The sequence below is a fragment of the Salvelinus alpinus genome, chromosome 17 (genome assembly GCF_045679555.1).
Source record: "Salvelinus alpinus chromosome 17, SLU_Salpinus.1, whole genome shotgun sequence".
In the NCBI taxonomy this organism is placed as follows: Eukaryota; Metazoa; Chordata; class Actinopteri; order Salmoniformes; family Salmonidae; genus Salvelinus; species Salvelinus alpinus.
The window spans coordinates 23,898,156-23,916,782 of record NC_092102.1 but is presented as its reverse complement, the minus strand read 5'-3'; the positions used below and the strand labels follow the sequence as shown (position 1 = coordinate 23,916,782).

At 43.3% G+C, this 18,627-nt stretch overlaps 1 protein-coding gene across 1 annotated transcript in view; it reads left to right on the top strand.

Moving 5' to 3' along the window:
• LOC139542563 (disks large-associated protein 4-like) overlaps positions 1-5,493 on the top strand; it is a 171,239-nt gene extending 165,746 nt beyond the window's left edge. The window contains exons 8-11 of the mRNA XM_071348147.1: positions 568-1,007; positions 1,818-1,909; positions 2,399-2,542; positions 2,657-5,493. Coding sequence (XP_071204248.1) covers positions 568-1,007; positions 1,818-1,909; positions 2,399-2,542; positions 2,657-2,881 — 901 coding nt within the window. The 3' untranslated portion in view covers positions 2,882-5,493. The remainder of the gene's footprint in view (positions 1-567; positions 1,008-1,817; positions 1,910-2,398; positions 2,543-2,656) is intronic.
• The last annotated feature ends 13,134 nt before the right edge of the window (positions 5,494-18,627 follow it).

The window sequence follows — 18,627 nt, the reverse complement described above, 5'->3', positions numbered from 1 at the left end:
TATACCTGTCAGTCAAACTCCACTTCATAATGATGGCTTACTGTGTATGCCTGTCATTGGGAGAGGAAGTCTGACCTAGGTATTGGCTTCATAACTGTCCTTGGTCTATTTATTTGGGATACAGAGGAACAGCCTGTTAAATTGTGTGCGTGTGTGACCTAGATTCAATGACATCAAGCATTAACAGGCGATAGCCGGCACCTGCATGGCTGATGTTCTGGCGTTGTCGGAGGTGTAACTGCATTGGAGCTGTCAAATTGACAAGCAGCTGCTCTTGTGATCATTGTCACGGAGCCACGCCCAGTAGGAAGTTCAGAATCAGAAAGTGTAGGCTACATAGAAATATAGTTCCACCTCAGACACCGGCAAAACAACCACTATGCCAATGTCGGCTAGTACAGATCTAGTAGAATCAAGCCCTCGGTGTTCCAGTATTCTCTGGAACACCGTGCGGACAGAGGTGGCGCAGTGATGTGTTGGTCGTCAGGCCCCAAGGTCGACCTTTTCTACATCCACAGTGAATGATCTCCGACCTGCACCAATACTAATCCGTGTGTGTCCGTCCAGACTCAGCCGGGCCAGCAGCATGGCTTCCAGACAGGAGACAGAGACAGAGCCTCAAGACTCTAAACAAGACGCCCCTACCTCAGAAAACAACAGTACAGTCCACTGCAACAGCCAGCTGCTAGACCCCAACCCCGCTGCTTCCAACGGTAAGGAGTGTGCGGTGGTGCGGCAGCCCCCTAAACATCCCTCTTTCCCGGCTAGAGCATCCGCCTCCCTCCCAGAGAGCCTGGACCCGACCTTGGATCCCTCCTTCCTGCCCCCTCCGGACCCTAGCTTGGTGAGTGGAAACGGCAGTGCCCAGGGAGATGCGGCCGCACCCAGCACCTGCCTCCGGGACGGCAACTGGTTTCTCAAACTTCTACAGGCTGAGACGGCACGCATGGAAGGCTGGTGTCAACAGATGGAGCAGGAGACCAAAGACAAGAACATCTCAGAGGAGGGTACGAGACACACAGCACACCATACTCACTCTAGCTAAATGTATACGAGACATACTATACTCACTCTGATAGGAATACAGGGGCTTTCGGAGAGTACGAGACAGGCAATCATACCCACTGTATACAGTAGACCAAATCAGTTCAATAGCAGTATTTGACTAAAGGAAATTAGAGAGAATCTATCAGTGGATTTGGCATTGAAAATATGTCCTCGTCTCTGAAACCCTAAGACAAGACAGTCCTTATCAACTGCTGTTAGCGATTGGAGATGCCAGGGCAGGACATGCTAATGGTTAGCAGCTAACGCTGCTCATTATCTAGTGGATCGGAGCTTCCCTTCAGCATTCTAGAGCTACTGTAGACATTTAATCTCTTTGATCTTCCTATGATCTGTCTCAGGCAGACAGATAATATTCCTCCACCTGTATTGCAGGGATTTAATGATTGTGTAATGAACACGATTGACTCCCACATCAGATTGTTCATCAGCTCTTTTCTCACTGGACCTGTACTGTATAGACTTACTTTATTATGCAAATGTTAAGACTGAAGTTTAACAGTGTATAAGGTCCTTTAAAAAAGGATGAAGTTTGTCACTAGCAATGTAAATTCCACACTGGAATGAAAATGGTAGCTGAGGACCCGGATTCATGTCAAATGAAGGTCACATAACCATACCATTTTAACAGCATTTTCATTATCCTCAAACTAGATGAATTCACTAAATATTGGTGTCTGCCCATTTGAATAATGTTTAACTACCTGCATGTTGTTGAGGTTGTGATGGCTGACTGGCTGTTATCTGTGTAGTGATGGGCACAGTCCGCAGTGCAGTGGGCAGTGCCCAACTCCTCATAGCCCAGAAGTTCCAGCAGTTCAGAGGACTCTGTGACGAGAACCTTGTGAGTGGCACTAACCCTTCAAAATCCCTGTTGATCTGGCACATTTCAATATGCTGTTTTGAGTGTCTTGGCATGCAGAGGTTGATTTTAAGAGTCCCCCCTGGTGTCGAAATACATGCATACCAGAGGGAGGCATTTTTCTGCTAGGCAATGAGGCAACACCCATTTCTGTAACAAATGACTCATTGGTGCTAAATCTTCCTGAAAGTGAATAATGTTATGATTCATTTTATATTATTTATTTGTCATACACCTACTGGTGCCTAGCCCACATGTGCTTGCAAGACACCATACCATTTTCCTTGTACTCAAAATATATATTTTTACAAATGATACGCACATACAATAATTATGGAAAGTACAGATACCATCTAGCCACACTACACAAGCGGTACTTTTCTCCTCCTGTTATGTAATGTCACTGTGTCTAGACAAGCCAATCAGCCCTTCACATTTTAAACCTGCGCTGTCCTTCTTGCTGTCTGTTAGGATGTGAATGCCAACCCTCAGCCCACAGCTCAGGACCTGGCAGGGTTCTGGGACCTACTGCAGCTCTCTGTGGAGGACATCAGTGTCAAGTTTGATGAGCTCTGGCAACTCAAGGCAAACAACTGGCAGCTGCCGGAGAAGAAGGTATTGGAATCACACCACATATCACCTCAATAGATCCTGTTTACATCCTAACAGATATTCTTAAGGGGTTTGCTTTGCAACATCTCTTCATCCTAGTCTCTCTCTCATCATCAGGAAGAGAAGAAGCCTGCACCCCCCGTTGTGCCAAAGAAGACATCCAAGCCCAAGCTGAGCCCTGGGAAGGACCGGAGCATAGATTCAGCGGTGGACAAGCAGCGGCAGGAGGCCAGGAAACGCCTGATGGCGGCTAAACGTGCGGCGTCCGTACGACAGAACTCTGCCACGGAAAGCTCAGACAGCATTGAGATCTACGTCCCCGAGGCCCAGACACGCCTCTGAGAATGGACCACAATTGGCACCCTGCTCCCCCCCCCCCCCCCAACACACACACACCTTGCTCCCCATGAAGGAACAGCCTCAAACACAGTAGAGAAACACCCAGGTGCGGACAGGTCGGTCCCCTAATTTCAGCGCAGCGTCCGATAGGAGGAGAGCACAGGACCGCAAAAAATGCAGAACAATGCAAAACTTTTTCCTTCCTGGCTGCCATGGAGACAGAGACCTGAACAGACATTTAGTACTATTAATATTATATTAAGTATTGTTTTCTCCTAAAATATATCAAGACTGTCTTAAATGTGCAAGTATCTTGGATAAAAGGACATCCTTATTCCTTGTGAGCTGAAGAATCTTGGTATCCCAGAAGTTTACTTTCTTCTCACCCCCTCACTGCTTCTGAGTCTGCGAGCTGGGCTGGGCTCTCTCGTTTACGAGCTACGTACCACCACACTCAGGATACACACAGGTGTACTCACTCCCGGTCCACACACAGTCTTCCTCTTCTCACTTTGTATTAGGCTGCCACTGCATTGGTTGTGGACGGTAGGCTTTACTGTGTATGGAATTAAATCTATATGAGATGATGGGGTTGTCGTGTACAGAGGTAGAACACAGTCAGAAGACCAGAGGAAGACCGTAGCATTAGATCTATCTCACACTCTGGTTATTAGTAGGATGGGTCTTTTTTTTTAAATGTTCTTTATCAGATTGTTAGACAAGGTCCAGTGTTCAGTACTAAGTTATTTTTTTATAGAACAGGTACATGTACTGTCATGATGATATTTGCACATGATGCAATCATTAACTCTCACTCACAAACACACACTGTGCTGTCTGTCAGTGTCTGTGCAGACTCATGTTTTAAGTCTTATATGCCCTTTTAGGGAAGAAGAGAGATTACTATGGCCAGTTGATGTGTGCTACAGTAGGAATGTAAAATACATTGAAAATAACTTGATGACTGCACCTTCCACTCCAACTTACTCCAGATCAAGTCAGCGCCCTTCTGTTTCCCTGTTTATTCTGGCTACTTATTTGGTGCAGGGGACCATGTGTATCTCTATTACATTCCCAGTTTCCCACTCAACCTCCTTTACAAGGACTCCAGGCAGAATCGCTCCAATTTGAATCAGAAAGGGAATCGACTATAAGCTCCCTGTCTTCCCTGATTACAAAGACTGATTTATTTTCACCTGCATAGGCCAGAGCTCTGCAAGTGGTTTCGGGAGACAACTAGTGTAAGTAAAATGGGACATTTGAGATGGCAACGTAAAAATTATTCTGATGTCCAGTCAAAAAAAACAACCCCTAGCCTCTAAATGTTCATTTTTTTTCAGATCTGAAGCGATAGGTAATAGCCAAACGATATGTAATGAGTGTACCTAGTCATGCAATGTGCTGTGAGGAGCTTCCACGATACTGCTTCCTCCAGTCTAATTCTTAGACTAGGGGTTGTTTTCTGGCTGGGCTGAGTTTTCTCAGGGTGAGCGCTCAGTCACTTAACACAAACAGTCAAAACCATAACAGCACTTTGGTCATCATACCCCATTAATAACCACTACTTGATTGGTCAAAGCCTTAACTCAAACTGTCTGAAATGAATAATGATCCAAAAGAATGAAAAGTATCACCCATCTGTGCATTCAAAAGGTGTGAATCAAAGTATTGGTGTCTAGTCAAGTACTATTCCTGTTTTGTTGACGTGTTTCAGACTATGCTCCAGCTGAATTATTGTAGTCATATTAGTGTCTGGCAGCTTGACATTTCATTCCTGTATACAGAAAAATGCACATTGAGGAGATTCAGGGACTAGGGTACATTCTTTTTAAGCATTTTATTTTGTATGAGACATTTCATGTGACCTGTTATGAATTTATGTTTGACCTGTGCCACAATGGTTATTGGTATTTTTCTGGGTTTGGAGAGTTGATGGTGCTGCACAGGATTGACCATTGTACTGAGATGGTGTGGAATTAAATGCCTTTTCAAGAGAAACATTTCAGCATCACTGAAAAACAGGCTTATTCCCACTATCGCAGGACTATAACATGTATGTAAATGAGCTTTCAGCTTTGCATTTCTCGTAACATGAAAGTTAATTTTCACAAATGAATCTTAACGTTCCACTCATTCTCTGAATTCCAAATCAAGCCCCTAACCAAGGTACTCCTGTAGATCTGAAACTATTGGACAGGTTGTAGGCCGTCATTGTAAATAAGAATTTGTTCTTAACTGACTTGCCTAGTTAAATCAAAATAAATAAAGCAATATGGTGCAAGAAATTCCACCCAGTCTAACTGAAGCAAATAACCTCTGATCAAAGGTAATGTGACGTTATGCATAAACCTATGTGAGGGATTGATTTGGAATTTAGAAATGGATCATCTGCAAAATCAGGATCTCAGTACTACTTGTCCCCTTGAAGAGCTGGCTCTCCCCCCAATATGGTCAACACCTTTGTCACATGGCTGCCCCCAATGTGCTGATCTGATCCACAGTCAGTTTTGTATTTTTAGCTCATAATGTCAAAGAATAGAGAGAATTAGAACTGGGAAACTACGGACATGTACATTTCATTGTCCAAAGAAATCATTAAACATCCCTTTGTTACAGTACATTTCCTTGTCACCATCATTATACTGTTATATTATACTCATTTCTATATGTAATATTAGCTCAGATGTTAATATTACAGATGATCGCTGTCGTCAACAATAGTTGGCTATTTGTTATACCCTAAATGCATGAACCATATCTCTTTGAATGGCCATCCTCATAGCTCAGAGTCATGCAAAGATCCTATTGAGATCACAGTACCAATCACAATCTGTTTTCTGTCAGGGGGTGGAGATGGCTATATTCTGTCTCATGTCATTCAGGGTTGGTGAATTGGTCTTAGTCAATTGCAAAGATCTTTAACATTTCACCATATTGATTGAAGATATAAGTGGAGGGAAATCAGACTAAGATTTCATCTTATCAACTATCTTTAATCGTTACAGTGAAATGTGTTAAAGACAGATCTTTGCAATGCACTGGCACAGCATAGGCTCCAGAATGTAGATCTTGTTTCTAGATTAGATTCCTTTCAAATCAGGAGCCTGGAAGGATCAAACCCTTTAGTCCCACACTACTTCAAGAGAACATGGCCTGATCAGGGATCGTCAGGTAGTTTGTATACTTGAGATATAAAGGGCTATAATGGACACAGAAGGGCCAACCCCTGATGGCATATATCCTGTTGAGAATGGACGATGCAAAACTCTTCAGTCATCTGGCTTGGATTGTTAGAACTGATGATCTTGATTGTATCCTTAACGTCAATAACATTTTCCCTTGAATCTCTTTCAGGGTGATGATGGGAGACTATCAAAATTCCCTACTATATCATCTATTCTACATAGATTAACTTTTCTATGGACAGACGCACCTTATAATCTCATTTACCTGACTGTAGCTATACCTCCTTAGACTTGTCACTGGTGATTACACTATCCCCATTAACCAACTCCTCTTTGAGAGATGCAAATAGTGAAACATACATAAATAAATTAGATAAAGAGGACCATTTAGATACTACTGGTCATTATTTACAAATCAAGCACATTCTATTCTATTGATAAGGGGTTGTTCATATGGTATACTAGTTAGACACTGTGAGGGTTGTTTCTTTTGAAAGAATAAAGAATTGTGATTACCATTAAAATATGTGGATATGAATTGTCAGTGTGTGAATAGTGTAAATGCAGAGAAGCAAAATGTATCATAGAGCACCCCTTACTGACATCTAGATGGTAGGCCTATTGACCTCAGACAAACAAACCAATGCCGCGTTCAAGTCATGTCGGAAATTCAGGACCTCCGAGATAAAGCGAGAATCTCAATTGCATTCTCCTGGAGTCCTTTCTCCTTGCCACCTTCTCAAACCCCATTGGATACGAAAGCCAGAGGTTCCTCCCTTCTGACCTTCTCCAATAGGTGTTGAGAAGGAGACAAGGAGAGAGGACGCGAGGAGTGTGCAATTGAGATTCTCCCAAAAATTAACGTAAGTTATTTGGTAGAGCTTCCTATTGGTTGATTCTGATACGGCTTCACATACTCGTGGGAAATAGGAAACTGGGAAGTGGTAAGTCCCACATGATTGTGTTCAAGTGCTTTTGAAGTAGGAACATTTCTTCAACCAATAAACCTTAAGAATATGGTTGGAATAGCTACATTATCCATATTGTTAAGGTTGTATTTATTTAAAAAAATATTTGTTGTAATCTTTTGGTTGAAAAGGCAAAATGTCAGTGGTGAAATGACAACTCGGGTAACAACATTTTCTTAGAGTTTTGTCACTTGTAATTCTAACTTGGAGGGTCAATCGAATGAAATTTCCCACTGGGGACTAGGGGCTTCCGATAACTCAGATAGCACTTGAAGGTGGCATCATCTTTCTACAACAAGTAATTAAGTAGAACATTTTCCAACATGACGTTAGCGCACAACACCAATTTTAGATATACGAATAAATGAATGTGTGACATAAAACAGGGCGTTAAGGCTCATTTCTAAATAGAGGCCATATAACCATTCCTGTAACAAACATTGTTAGAAATGGGTGTAATTGGCAAATCGCTTCCTCTTCTCTACAACGGCGCACGTGTTTGAGTGACCGACATGTAGAATGAGCAAGAGAGAAATGGTAGGAACTTTACATGACTCACCAAGGGAAGTGCCTGTTGAATCAGGACAAAAGGGTTTTGCACCTGGGAAAAAATGATAATTAAATAGGATTTTCTTTGCTTTACAAACGTATATTATTAGAAGCGACGCTATTTCAATTGGATCTACTTACACTACATACTTAGAAAAAAGCTTTCCAAAAAAGTTATTCAGATGTTCCCATAGTAGAGACCTTTTTGATTCTACATCGAACCCAAAAGAGTTCTACCTGGAACCAAAAGGGTTCTCCTATGGGGACAGCCAATGAACCCTTTTAGGTTCTACATAGCACCCTTTTTGTAAGAGTGTAAGATCATGCAATCATGGGCAGTGAATAGCATGTCTCTTGGGGGAAAAAAGTTAACGATCAAATCCAATTGTATTTGTCACATGCACCAAATCTCTCTCTCTCTCTCTACATTGTGATCATCTCTCTCACACAGAACACATATACACATTCACACACACACAGCTAGCATGACGATGTTTTCTAAAGTTATTGTGATCATATCTCACACACTTACTGTCATTAACTAAATAGATATCAAAACGTTAGCAAGCAAGCTACAACTAACGGCTACAACAGGTAAAAATTAGGATTAGCCAGAGAGCTAACATTAGCTATCTTAAATTAGCCAGCTAAATTTGCTAACGTTAGCTAGCAAGCAAATATTTTCTTGACGTTCTTCTCCCCAACAAACCACTGTTTTACTTACAAAAGTAAAACAAGAATGCAAGGGAACAGGGACTACCAATAAAACTGTAGTTGTTTTCCAGCTGTGTTGTTGTGTAGCCTACTGGGCACTCTGTCCCAACTGCCATATGGAATGTTGATGATGTGCTTCAGCAAGCAGGCTGCCTGTGGGCAGAGACATATTGCTACGCATGAAGCATAGATTCAAATCAAAGTTTTAGCTGTAACTGATATGCCTACCTCCTTATTTAGCTACTGAAATTAAAATACAATTACTGCATGCAATATGTTAATTGCTTTAAAGTGGCAATCAGCAGTAGAAACAATAACAAAGCGGTCGCCCCAAACCCTAATTCGGTAAAAAGCTGAGGAATGGGGCTGGAGAAATGTAACCTCTTTCAAATTCATAGACAGAGCTATGAATGAAATTATTATAGTTTTAACCATGTTTTGAGGCTATATAGTGTTTGTTTACATTTTATGTTTACGAACATTAGAGACAAGCTTATATTTTGGGTTCTGATGGGGAAAGACAGTTGAACTAATTTCATGAGACGTTTCTAAGTTATATTTTTCAAGAATCAATGGGTACATATCATTCATTTATAAGTCCAAAAATGGATGTAGCAACTGATGATTGCCACTTTAAGGGAAAATATAATTTTGTACAAATTATTGATGGAAATAAAACCGATGAAAAAGAGGGTTTTGTAAATCTTGGTGGATTGTAGTAGGAGATTGAAATAAAACAGATTGACATATGTGTTATTTGCTCAATTGTGAAAACAAAATGAGTTAGTCATAAAAGAACACCAAAACAGCATTCAGTGCAACAGAAGAACAATCTGCAGCACAATAAACAGTGCAATTAGCTAACACAAAAGATTACCATTACAAGCCAACACACACAGCAAGCAACCAGATACTATTAATTAAACAACCATTATTTCACTGTACTGCAGTTTTACTGCATTTAACGGCAGTGAATTGTTGTAAGGGTAGCCTGTATTATTGTGCATGTTTATCTAACATGCTGGTAGCCTAGAAAAATTTTTTATGGAAGTGAATGTGCACTTTTAAATTGGTTGGACCACAATTACGAAAAACACTGCCTTTGGTAAACGCAAAAGCATTTATAGCATCAGAGATTCTCTAAATTAGGGACCATCTATGACAGCTATATGACCACAGAGACGTTCACAAATTAGAGCTTTTAATGACCTAGAAAATTTTATGACGTGGAGGTGAAATACAAGGCCATCAGAAAGTATTCACACCCCTTGACTTTTTCCACATTTTGTTGTGCGACAGCCTGAATACAGTGGGGCAAAAAAATATTTAGTCAGCCACCAATTGTGCAAGTTCTCCCACTTAAAAAGATGAGAGAGGCCTGTAATTTTCATCATAGGTACACTTCAACTATGACAGACAAAATGAGAAAAAAAAATCCAGAAAATCACATTGTAGGATTTTTAATGAATTTATTTGCAAATTATGGTGGAAAATAAGTATTTGGTCACCTACAAACAAGCAAGATTTCTGGTTCTCACAGACCTGTAACTTCTTCTTTAAGAGGCTCCTCTGTCCTCCACTCGTTACCTGTATTAATGGCACCTGTTTGAACTTGTTATCAGTATAAAAGACACCTGTCCACAACCTCAAACAGTCACACTCCAAACTCCACTATGGCCAAGACCAAAGAGCTGTCAAAGGACACCAGAAACAAAATTGTAGACCTGCACCAGGCTGGGAAGACTGAATCTGCAATAGTTAAGCAGCTTGGTTTGAAGAAATCAACTGTGGGAGCAATTATTAGGAAATGGAAGACATACAAGACCACTGATAATCTCCCTCGATCTGGGGCTCCACGCAAGATCTCACCCCGTGGGGTCAAAATGATCACAAGAACGGTGAGCAAAAATCCCAGAACCACACGGGGGGACCTAGTGAATGACCTGCAGAGAGCTGGGACCAAAGTAACAAAGCCTACCATCAGTAACACACTACGCCGCCAGGGACTCAAATCCTGCAGTGCCAGACGTGTCCCCCTGCTTAAGCTAGTACATGTCCAGGCCCGTCTGAAGTTTGCTAGAGACCATTTGGATGATCCAGAAGAAGATTGGGAGAATGTCATATGGTCAGATGAAACCAAAATATAACTTTTTGGTAAAAACTCAACTCGTCGTGTTTGGAGGACAAAGAATGCTGAGTTGCATCCAAAGAACACCATACCTACTGTGAAGCATGGGGGTGGAAACATCATGCTTTGGGGCTGTTTTTCTGCAAAGGGACCAGGACGACTGATCCGTGTAAAGGAAAGAATGAATGGGGCCATGTATCGTGAGATTTTGAGTGAAAACCTCCTTCCATCAGCAAGGGCATTGAAGATGAAACATGGCTGGGTCTTTCAGCATGACAATGATCCCAAACACACCGCCCGGGCAACGAAGGAGTGGCTTCGTAAGAAGCATTTCAAGGTCCTGGAGTGGCTTAGCCAGTCTCCAGATCTCAACCCCATAGAAAATCTTTGGAGGGAGTTGAAAGTCCATGTTGCCCAGCAACAGCCCCAAAACATCACTGCTCTAGAGGAGATCTGCATGGAGGAATGGGCCAAAATACCAGCAACAGTGTGTGAAAACCTTGTGAAGACTTACAGAAAACGTTTGACCTCTGTCATTGCCAACAAAGGGTATATAACAAAGTATTGAGAAACTTTTGTTATTGACCAAATACTTATTTTCCACCATAATTTGCAAATAAATTCATTAAAAATCCTACAATGTGATTTTCTGGATTTTCTTTCTCATTTTGTCTGTCATAGTTGAAGTGTACCTATGATGAAAATTACAGGCCTCTCTCATCTTTTTAAGTGGGAGAACTTGCACAATTGGTGGCTGACTAAATACTTTTTTGCCCCACTGTATATAATTTATAAAATGTAGATTGTGTCAGTCATCTACACATACAGTTGAAGTCGGAAGTTTACACACCTTAGCCAAATACATTTAAACTCAGTTTTCACAATTCCTGACATTTAATCCTAGTAAAAAATTCCCTGTCTTAGGTCAGTTAGGATCACCACTTTATTTTAAGAATGTGAAATGTAGGAATAATAGTAGAGAGAATGACTTATTTCAGCTTTTATTTCTTTCATCACATTCCCAGTGGGTCAGAAGTTTACATACACTCAATTAGTATTTGGTAGCATTGGCTTCAAATTGTTTAACTTGGGTCAAACATTTCGGGTTGCCTTCCACAAGCTTCCCACAATAAGTTGGGTCAATTTTGGGCCATTCCTCCTGACAGAGCTGGTGTAACTGAGTCAGGTTTGTAGGGCTCCTTTCTTGCACACACTTTTTCAGTTCTGCCCACAAATGTTTTATAGGATAGAGGTCAGGGCTTTGTGATGGCCACTCCAATACCTTGACTTTGTTGTCCTGAAGCCATTTTGCCACAACTTTGGAAGTATGCTTGGGGTCATTGTCCATTTGGAAGACCCATTTGCAACCAAGCTTTAACTTCCTGACTGATGTCTTGAGATATTGCTTCAATATATCCACATAATTTTCCTCCATCTTGATGCCATCTATTTTGTGAAGTGCACCAGTCCCTCCTGCAGCAAAGCACCTCCACAACATGATGCTGCCACCCCCGTGCTTCACGGTAGGGATGGTGTTTTTCGGCTTGCAAACCTCCCCCTTTTTCCTCCAAACATAACGATGGTCATTATGGCCAAACAGTTCTGTTTTTGTTTCGTCAGACCAGAGGACATTTCTCCAAAAAGTATGATATTTTTCCCCATGTGCAGTTGCAAACCGTAGTCTGGCTTTTTTATGGCGGTTTTGGAGCAGTGGCTTCTTCCTTGCTGAGCGGGCTTTCAGGTTATGTCGATATAGAACTCGTTTTACTGTGGATATAGATACTGTTTCCTCCAGCATCTTCACAAGGTCCTTTGCTGTTATTCTGGGATTGATTTGCACTTTTCGCACCAAAGTATGTTCATCTCTAGGAGACAGAACGCATCTCCTTCGTGGTCCCATGGTGTTTATACTTGCGTACTATTGTTTGTACAGATGAACGTGGTACCTTCAGGTGTTTGGAAATTGCTCCCAAGGAAGAACAAGACTTGTGGAGGTCTACAATTGTTTCTCTGAGGTCTTGGCTGATTTCTTTTAATTTCCCCAAGATGTCAAGCAAAGAGGCACTGGGTTTGAAGGTAGGCCTTGAAATACATCCACAGGTACATCTCCAATTGATTCAAATTATGTCAATTAGCCTATCAGAATCTTATAAAGCCATGACATCATTTTCTGGAATTTTCCAAGCTGTTTAAAGGCACAGTCAACTTAGTGTATGTAAACTTCTGACCCACTGGAATTGTGACACAGTGAAATAATCTGTCTGTAAACAATTGTTGGAAAAATTACTTGTTTCATGCACAAAGTAGATGTCCTAACCGACTTGCCAAAACTATAGTTTGTTAACAATAAATTTGTGGAGTGGTTGAAAAACGAGTTTCAACCTAAGTGTATGTAAACTTCCGACTTCAACTGTATGTAAGATTATGGAACGTATGATTTCTGAGAAGTTAACTTACTTCCTGGAGAGCAGTGTGCTAGTATCATCACATCAGAGTGGGTTCATGAAGGGGATGGGAACTATGGACCCAGTGTTCTGCTTAGAAGGAAGGCTCAGGTGAACAAGGAGAATGTTGTAGCTGTGTTTTTTTATGTGGAGAATGTGTATGATGTGGAAGGAGGGGTTGTTAATTAAGCTTAATATTATGGCGGTTGGAGGAAGAATGTACAACTAAATAAAGGATTTCCTGTTTGGAAAGTCTATTCAGGTGAGGGTGGTGAAAATCTGTATCAGGCAGCTACCTGGTGGATAACAATACACCGCAGGGGAGCGTGATTAGTCCTCTGTTGTTCTCAATCATGATCGATGATGTTTACTCTCAGGTGCGGCCGGATATTGGGAGGTCGTTATTTGCAGATGATGGGGCCTTATGGAAGAAATGTGCCATAAGTAGTCAGGAAGGTACAGGAAGCAATTGTTGAGAGAGAGCGATGGGCATTAATGTGAGGATTCAGACAGTGTTCTTTACCAGGAGGAAGGTGGGAGATGATGTACACTTGAGGTTATATGGGAGAAACTTGGAGAGGGTGGGGGCCTTCAGGTTCCTTGAGGTGTACTTTGACACTAGGCTGACCTGGGCAGAACACATTGAGAGAGTGGTGGGAAAGTGTAAGAATTGTCACACCCTGATCTATTTCACCTGTCTTGTGATTGTCTCCACACCCTCTGGGTGTCGCTTATTTCCCTGGTGTAAATATCCTTGTGTTTCCTGTCTCTGTGCCAGTTCATCTTGTATGCCTTTCAAGTCAACCAGCGGTTTTCCCGTACTCCTGCTGCTATTCTCTTTTGCTAGTCCTCCTTGACCCTTGCCTGTTTTCTGGACTCCGTACCCGCCTGCCTGACCATTCTGCCTGCCCTGACCTCAAGCCTGCCTGCCACTCTGTACCTCCTGGACTCTGGTTTTGACCTTTGGCCTGTCCACGACCATTCTCTTACCTACCCCTTTTGGATTGTTAAATAAATATCAAGACTCAAACCATCTGCCTCCCGTGTCTGCATCTGGGTCTCGCTTGTGCCCTTATAAGAAGGGGCTAAATGTAATGCGCTGTCTGACGTGGAAGAAGTGGGGGGCTGGCCGTTCCTCATTGAGGACCATGTATATTGCATTCATCTGATCTTTAATAAACTATGACAGTATTGCATATGGTTCGGCAGCCCAGACCTCATTAGAAGGCTAGATGTCATAAAGGGGCAAAGACTAAGAATATTGGGGCGTTTCAGACCTCCCCAGTGTCTGCACTACAGGTGGAGATGGGGGATATTTTTTAATTTATTTCACCTTTATTTAACTAGGTAGGCTAGTTGAGAACAAGTTCTCATTTACAACTGCGACCTGGCCAAGATAAAGAAAAGCAGTTCGACATACAACACAGAGTTACACATGGAATAAATAAACATAGTCAATAATACAGTAGAAAAAGTCTATATACAGTGTGTGCAAATGAGGTAGGATAAGGGAGGTAAGGCAATAAATAGGCCATGGTGGCGAAGTAATTACAATATTGCAATTAAACACTGGAATGGTAGATGTGCAGAAGATGATTTGTGCAAGTAGAGATACTGGGGTGCAAAGTAGCAAGATAAATAAATAAATACAGTATGAGGATGAGGTAGTTGGATGGGCTATTTACAGATGGGCTATGTACAGGTGCAGTGATCTGTGAGCTGCTCTGACAGCTGGTGCTTAAAGCTAGTGAGGGAGATATGAGTCTCCAGCTTCAGTGATTTTTGCAGTTTGTTCCAGTCATTGGCAGCAGAGAACTGGAAGGAAAGGTGGCCAAAGGAAGAATTGGCTTTGGGGGTGACCAGCGAGATATACCTGCTGGAGCGCGTGCTATGGGTGGGTGCTGCTATGGTGACCAGTGAGCTGAGATAAGGCAGGGCTTTACCTAGCAGAGACTTGTAGATGACCTGGAACCAGTGGTTTTGGCGACGAGTATGAAGCGAGGGCCAGCCAACGAGAGCGTACAGGTCGCAGTGGTGGGTAGTATATGGGGCTTTGGTGACAAAATGGATGGCACTGTGCTGGACTGCATCCAATTTGTTGAGTAGAGTGTTGGAGCCTATTTTGTAAATGACATCGCCGATGTCGAGGATCGGTAGAATGGTCAGTTTTACGAGGGTATGTTTGGCAGCATGAGTGAAGGATGCTTTGTTGCGAAATAGGAAGCCGGTTCTAGATTTAATTTTGGATTGGAGATGCTTAATGTGAGTCTGGAAGGAGAGTTTACAGTCTAACCAGACTCCTAGGTATTTGTAGTTGTCCACATATTCTAAGTCAGAACCGTCCAGAGTAGTGATGCTGGACGGGCGGGCAGGTGCGGGCAGTGGTTGGTTGAAGAGCATGCATTTAGTTTTACTTGCATTTAAGAGCAGTTGGAGGCCATGGAAGGAGAGTTGTATTGCATTGAAGCTCGTCTGGAGGTTAGTTAACGCAGTGTCCAAAGAAGGGCCAGAGGTATACAGAATGGTGTCGTCTGCGTAGAGGTGGATCAGAGAATCACCAGCAGCAAGAGCGACATCATTGATGTATACACAGAAAAGAGTCCGCCCAAGAATTGAACCCTGTGGCACCCCCCTAGAGACTGCCAGAGGTCCGGACAACAGGCCCTCCGATTTGACACACTGCACTCTATCAGAAAAGAGGTTGGTGAACCAGGTGAGGCAATCATTTGAGAAGCCAAGGCTGTTGAGTCTGCCGATAAGAATGTGTTGATTGACAGAGTCGAAAGCCTTGGCAAGGTCGATGAATACGGCTGCACAGTAATGTCTCTTATCGATGGCGGTTATGATATTGTTTAGGACCTTGAGCGTGGCTGAGGTGCACCCATGACCAGCTCTGAAACCAGATTGCATAGCGAGGAAGGTACGGTGGGATTCGAAATGGTCGGTAATCTGTTAACTTAACTTTCGAAGACCTTAAAAAGGCAGGGTAGGATAGATATAGGTCTGTAGCAGTTTGGGTCTAGAGTGTCTCCCCCTTTTTGAAGAGGGGGATGACCGCGGCAGCTTTCCAATCTTTGGGAATCTCAGACGATACGAAAGAAAGTTTGAACAGGCTAGTAGTAGGGGTTGCAACAATTTCGGCAGATCATTTTAGAAAGAGAGGGTCCAGATTGTCTAGCCCAGCTGATTTGTAGGGGTCCAGATTTTGCAGCTCTTTCAGAACATCAGCTATCTGGATTTGGGTGAAGGAGAAATGGGGGAGGCTTGGGCGATTTGCTGTGGGGGGCATTGCCAGCCGAGAAAAATGCTTATTGAAATTCTCAATTATAGTGGATTTATCGGTGGTGACAGTGTTTCCTAGCCTCAGTGCAGTGGGCAGCTGGGAGGAGGTGCTCTTATTCTCCATGGACGTTACAGTGTCCCAGAACTTTTTTGAGTTTGTGCTACAGGATGCAAATTTCTGCTTGAGAAAGCTAGCCTTAGCTTTCCTAACTGCCTGTGTATATTGGTTCCTAACTTCCCTGAAAAGTTGCATATCACGGGGGCTATTCGATGCTAATGCAGAACGCCACAGGCTGTTTTTGTGCTGGTCAAGGGCAGTCAGGTCTGAACCAAGGGCTATATCTGTTCCTGGTTCTATTTTTTGGGGATGGGGCATGCTTTTTTAAGATTGTGAGGAAGGGGGCCTCCCGGGTGGCGCGGTAGTCTAAGGCACTGCATCGCAGTGCTAGCTGTGCCACCAGAGATTTTGGGTTCGAGCCCAGGCTCTGTCGCAGCCGGCCGCGACCGGGAGGCCCATGGGGCGGCGCACAATTGGCCCAGCGTCGTCCGGGTTAGTGATATCCTTGTCTCATCGGGCGCAGTGCACGCTGACCAGGTCGCTAGGTGTACGGTGTTTCCTCCGACACATTGGTGTGGCTGGCTTCTGGGAAGGATGTGCATTGTGTCAAGAAGCAGTGTGGCTTGGTTGGGTTGTGTTTCGGTGGACGCTTTACTCTCGACCTTCGCCTCTCCCGAGTCCATACGAGAGTTGCAGCGATGAGACAGGACAGTATCTACTACCAATTGGATACCACAAAATTTGGGAGAAAAAGGGGGGTAAAATATATATATTTATTTTTTAAGATTGTGAGGAAGGCACTTTTAAAGAATAACCAGGCATCCTCTACTGACGGGATGAGGTCAATATCCTTCCAGGATACCCGGGCCAGGTCGATTAGAAAGGCCTGCTCGCTGAAGTGTTTTGGGAGAGCGTTTGACAGTGATGAGGGATGGTTGTTTGACCACAGACCCTTTACGGATGCAGGCAGTGAGGCAGTGATCGCTGAGATCTTGGTTGAAAACAGCAGAGGTGTATTTGGAGGGCAAGTTGGTTAGGATGATATCTATGAGGGTGCCCGTGTTTACGGATTAGGGGTTGTACCTGATGGGTTCATTGATAATTTGTGTGAGATTGAGGGCATCAAGCTTAGATTGTAGGATGACCTGGGTGTTAAGCATGTCCCAGTTTAGGTCACCTAGCAGCACGAGCTCTGAAAACAGGTGGGGGGCAATCAATTCACATATGGTGTCCAGGGCACAGCTGGGGGCAGAGGGTGGTCTATAGCAAGTGGCAACGGTGAGAGACTTGTTTCTGGAAAGGTGGATTTTTAAAAGTAGAAGCTCGAATTGTTTAGGTACAGACCTGGATAGTAAGACAGAACTCTGCAGGCTATCTCTGCAGTAGATTGCAACACCGCCCCCTTTCGCAGTTCTATCTTGTCGGGAAATGTTATAGTTAGGGATGGAAATTTCAGGGTTTTTGGTGGTCTTCCTAAGCCAGGATTCAGACACGGCTCGGACATCCGGGTTGGCAGAGTGTTTTATTCACTGCTTTCACACAAGCTTAGGGAGGAGGCTTCTAATGTTAACATGCATGAAACCAAGGCTTTTACGGTTACAGAAGTCAACAAATGAGAGCACCTGGGGAGTAGGAGTGGAGCTAGGCACTACAGGGCCTGGATTAACCTCTACATTACCAGAGGAACAGAGGAGGAGTAGGATAAGGGTACGGCTATCAGAACTGGTCGTCTAGTACGTTCGGAACAGAGAGTAAAAGGAGCAGGTTTCTGGGCGCGATAGAATAGATTCAAGGCATAATGTACAGACAAAGGTATGGTAGGATGTGAGTACATTGGCGGTAAACCAAGGTATTGAGTAATGATGAGAGAGATATTGTCTCTAAAGACGTTTAAACCAGGTGATGTCACTGCATATGTGGGAGGTGGAACTAAATGGCCAATTAAGGCATATTGAGCAGGGCTAGAGGCTCTACAGTGAAATAAGACAATAATCACTAACCAGGACAGTAATGGACAAGGCATATTGATATTAGAGAGAGGCATGCGTAGCCGAGTGATCATAGGGGTCCAGTGAGTGGTTGGGCTGGCTGGAGACACAGTGATTCAGACAGCTAGCAGGCCGGGGATAGCAAGCTAGCAGAAGGGCCTTAGAGGGACGTCGCAATGGAGGAAAGTCTGTTTTAGCCTCCGCGTGCGGTGACGTGGATAGACCAGTCGTGATGGATTAGTAGTGTTCCGAGTAGCAGAGCGTTTGTCAAAATAGGTATAGTGGCCCAAGAAATTGGCCGATGTACCTATTCAGCTAACAGTCCAATATGCTCTAGACAGCTAGTGGGCTGCGGCTAGCAGGCTAGCAGATGGGCATTCAGGGGACATCGAGACGGAGGGGCCTGTTGGAAAAAAAACCTCGGGCAGATTAC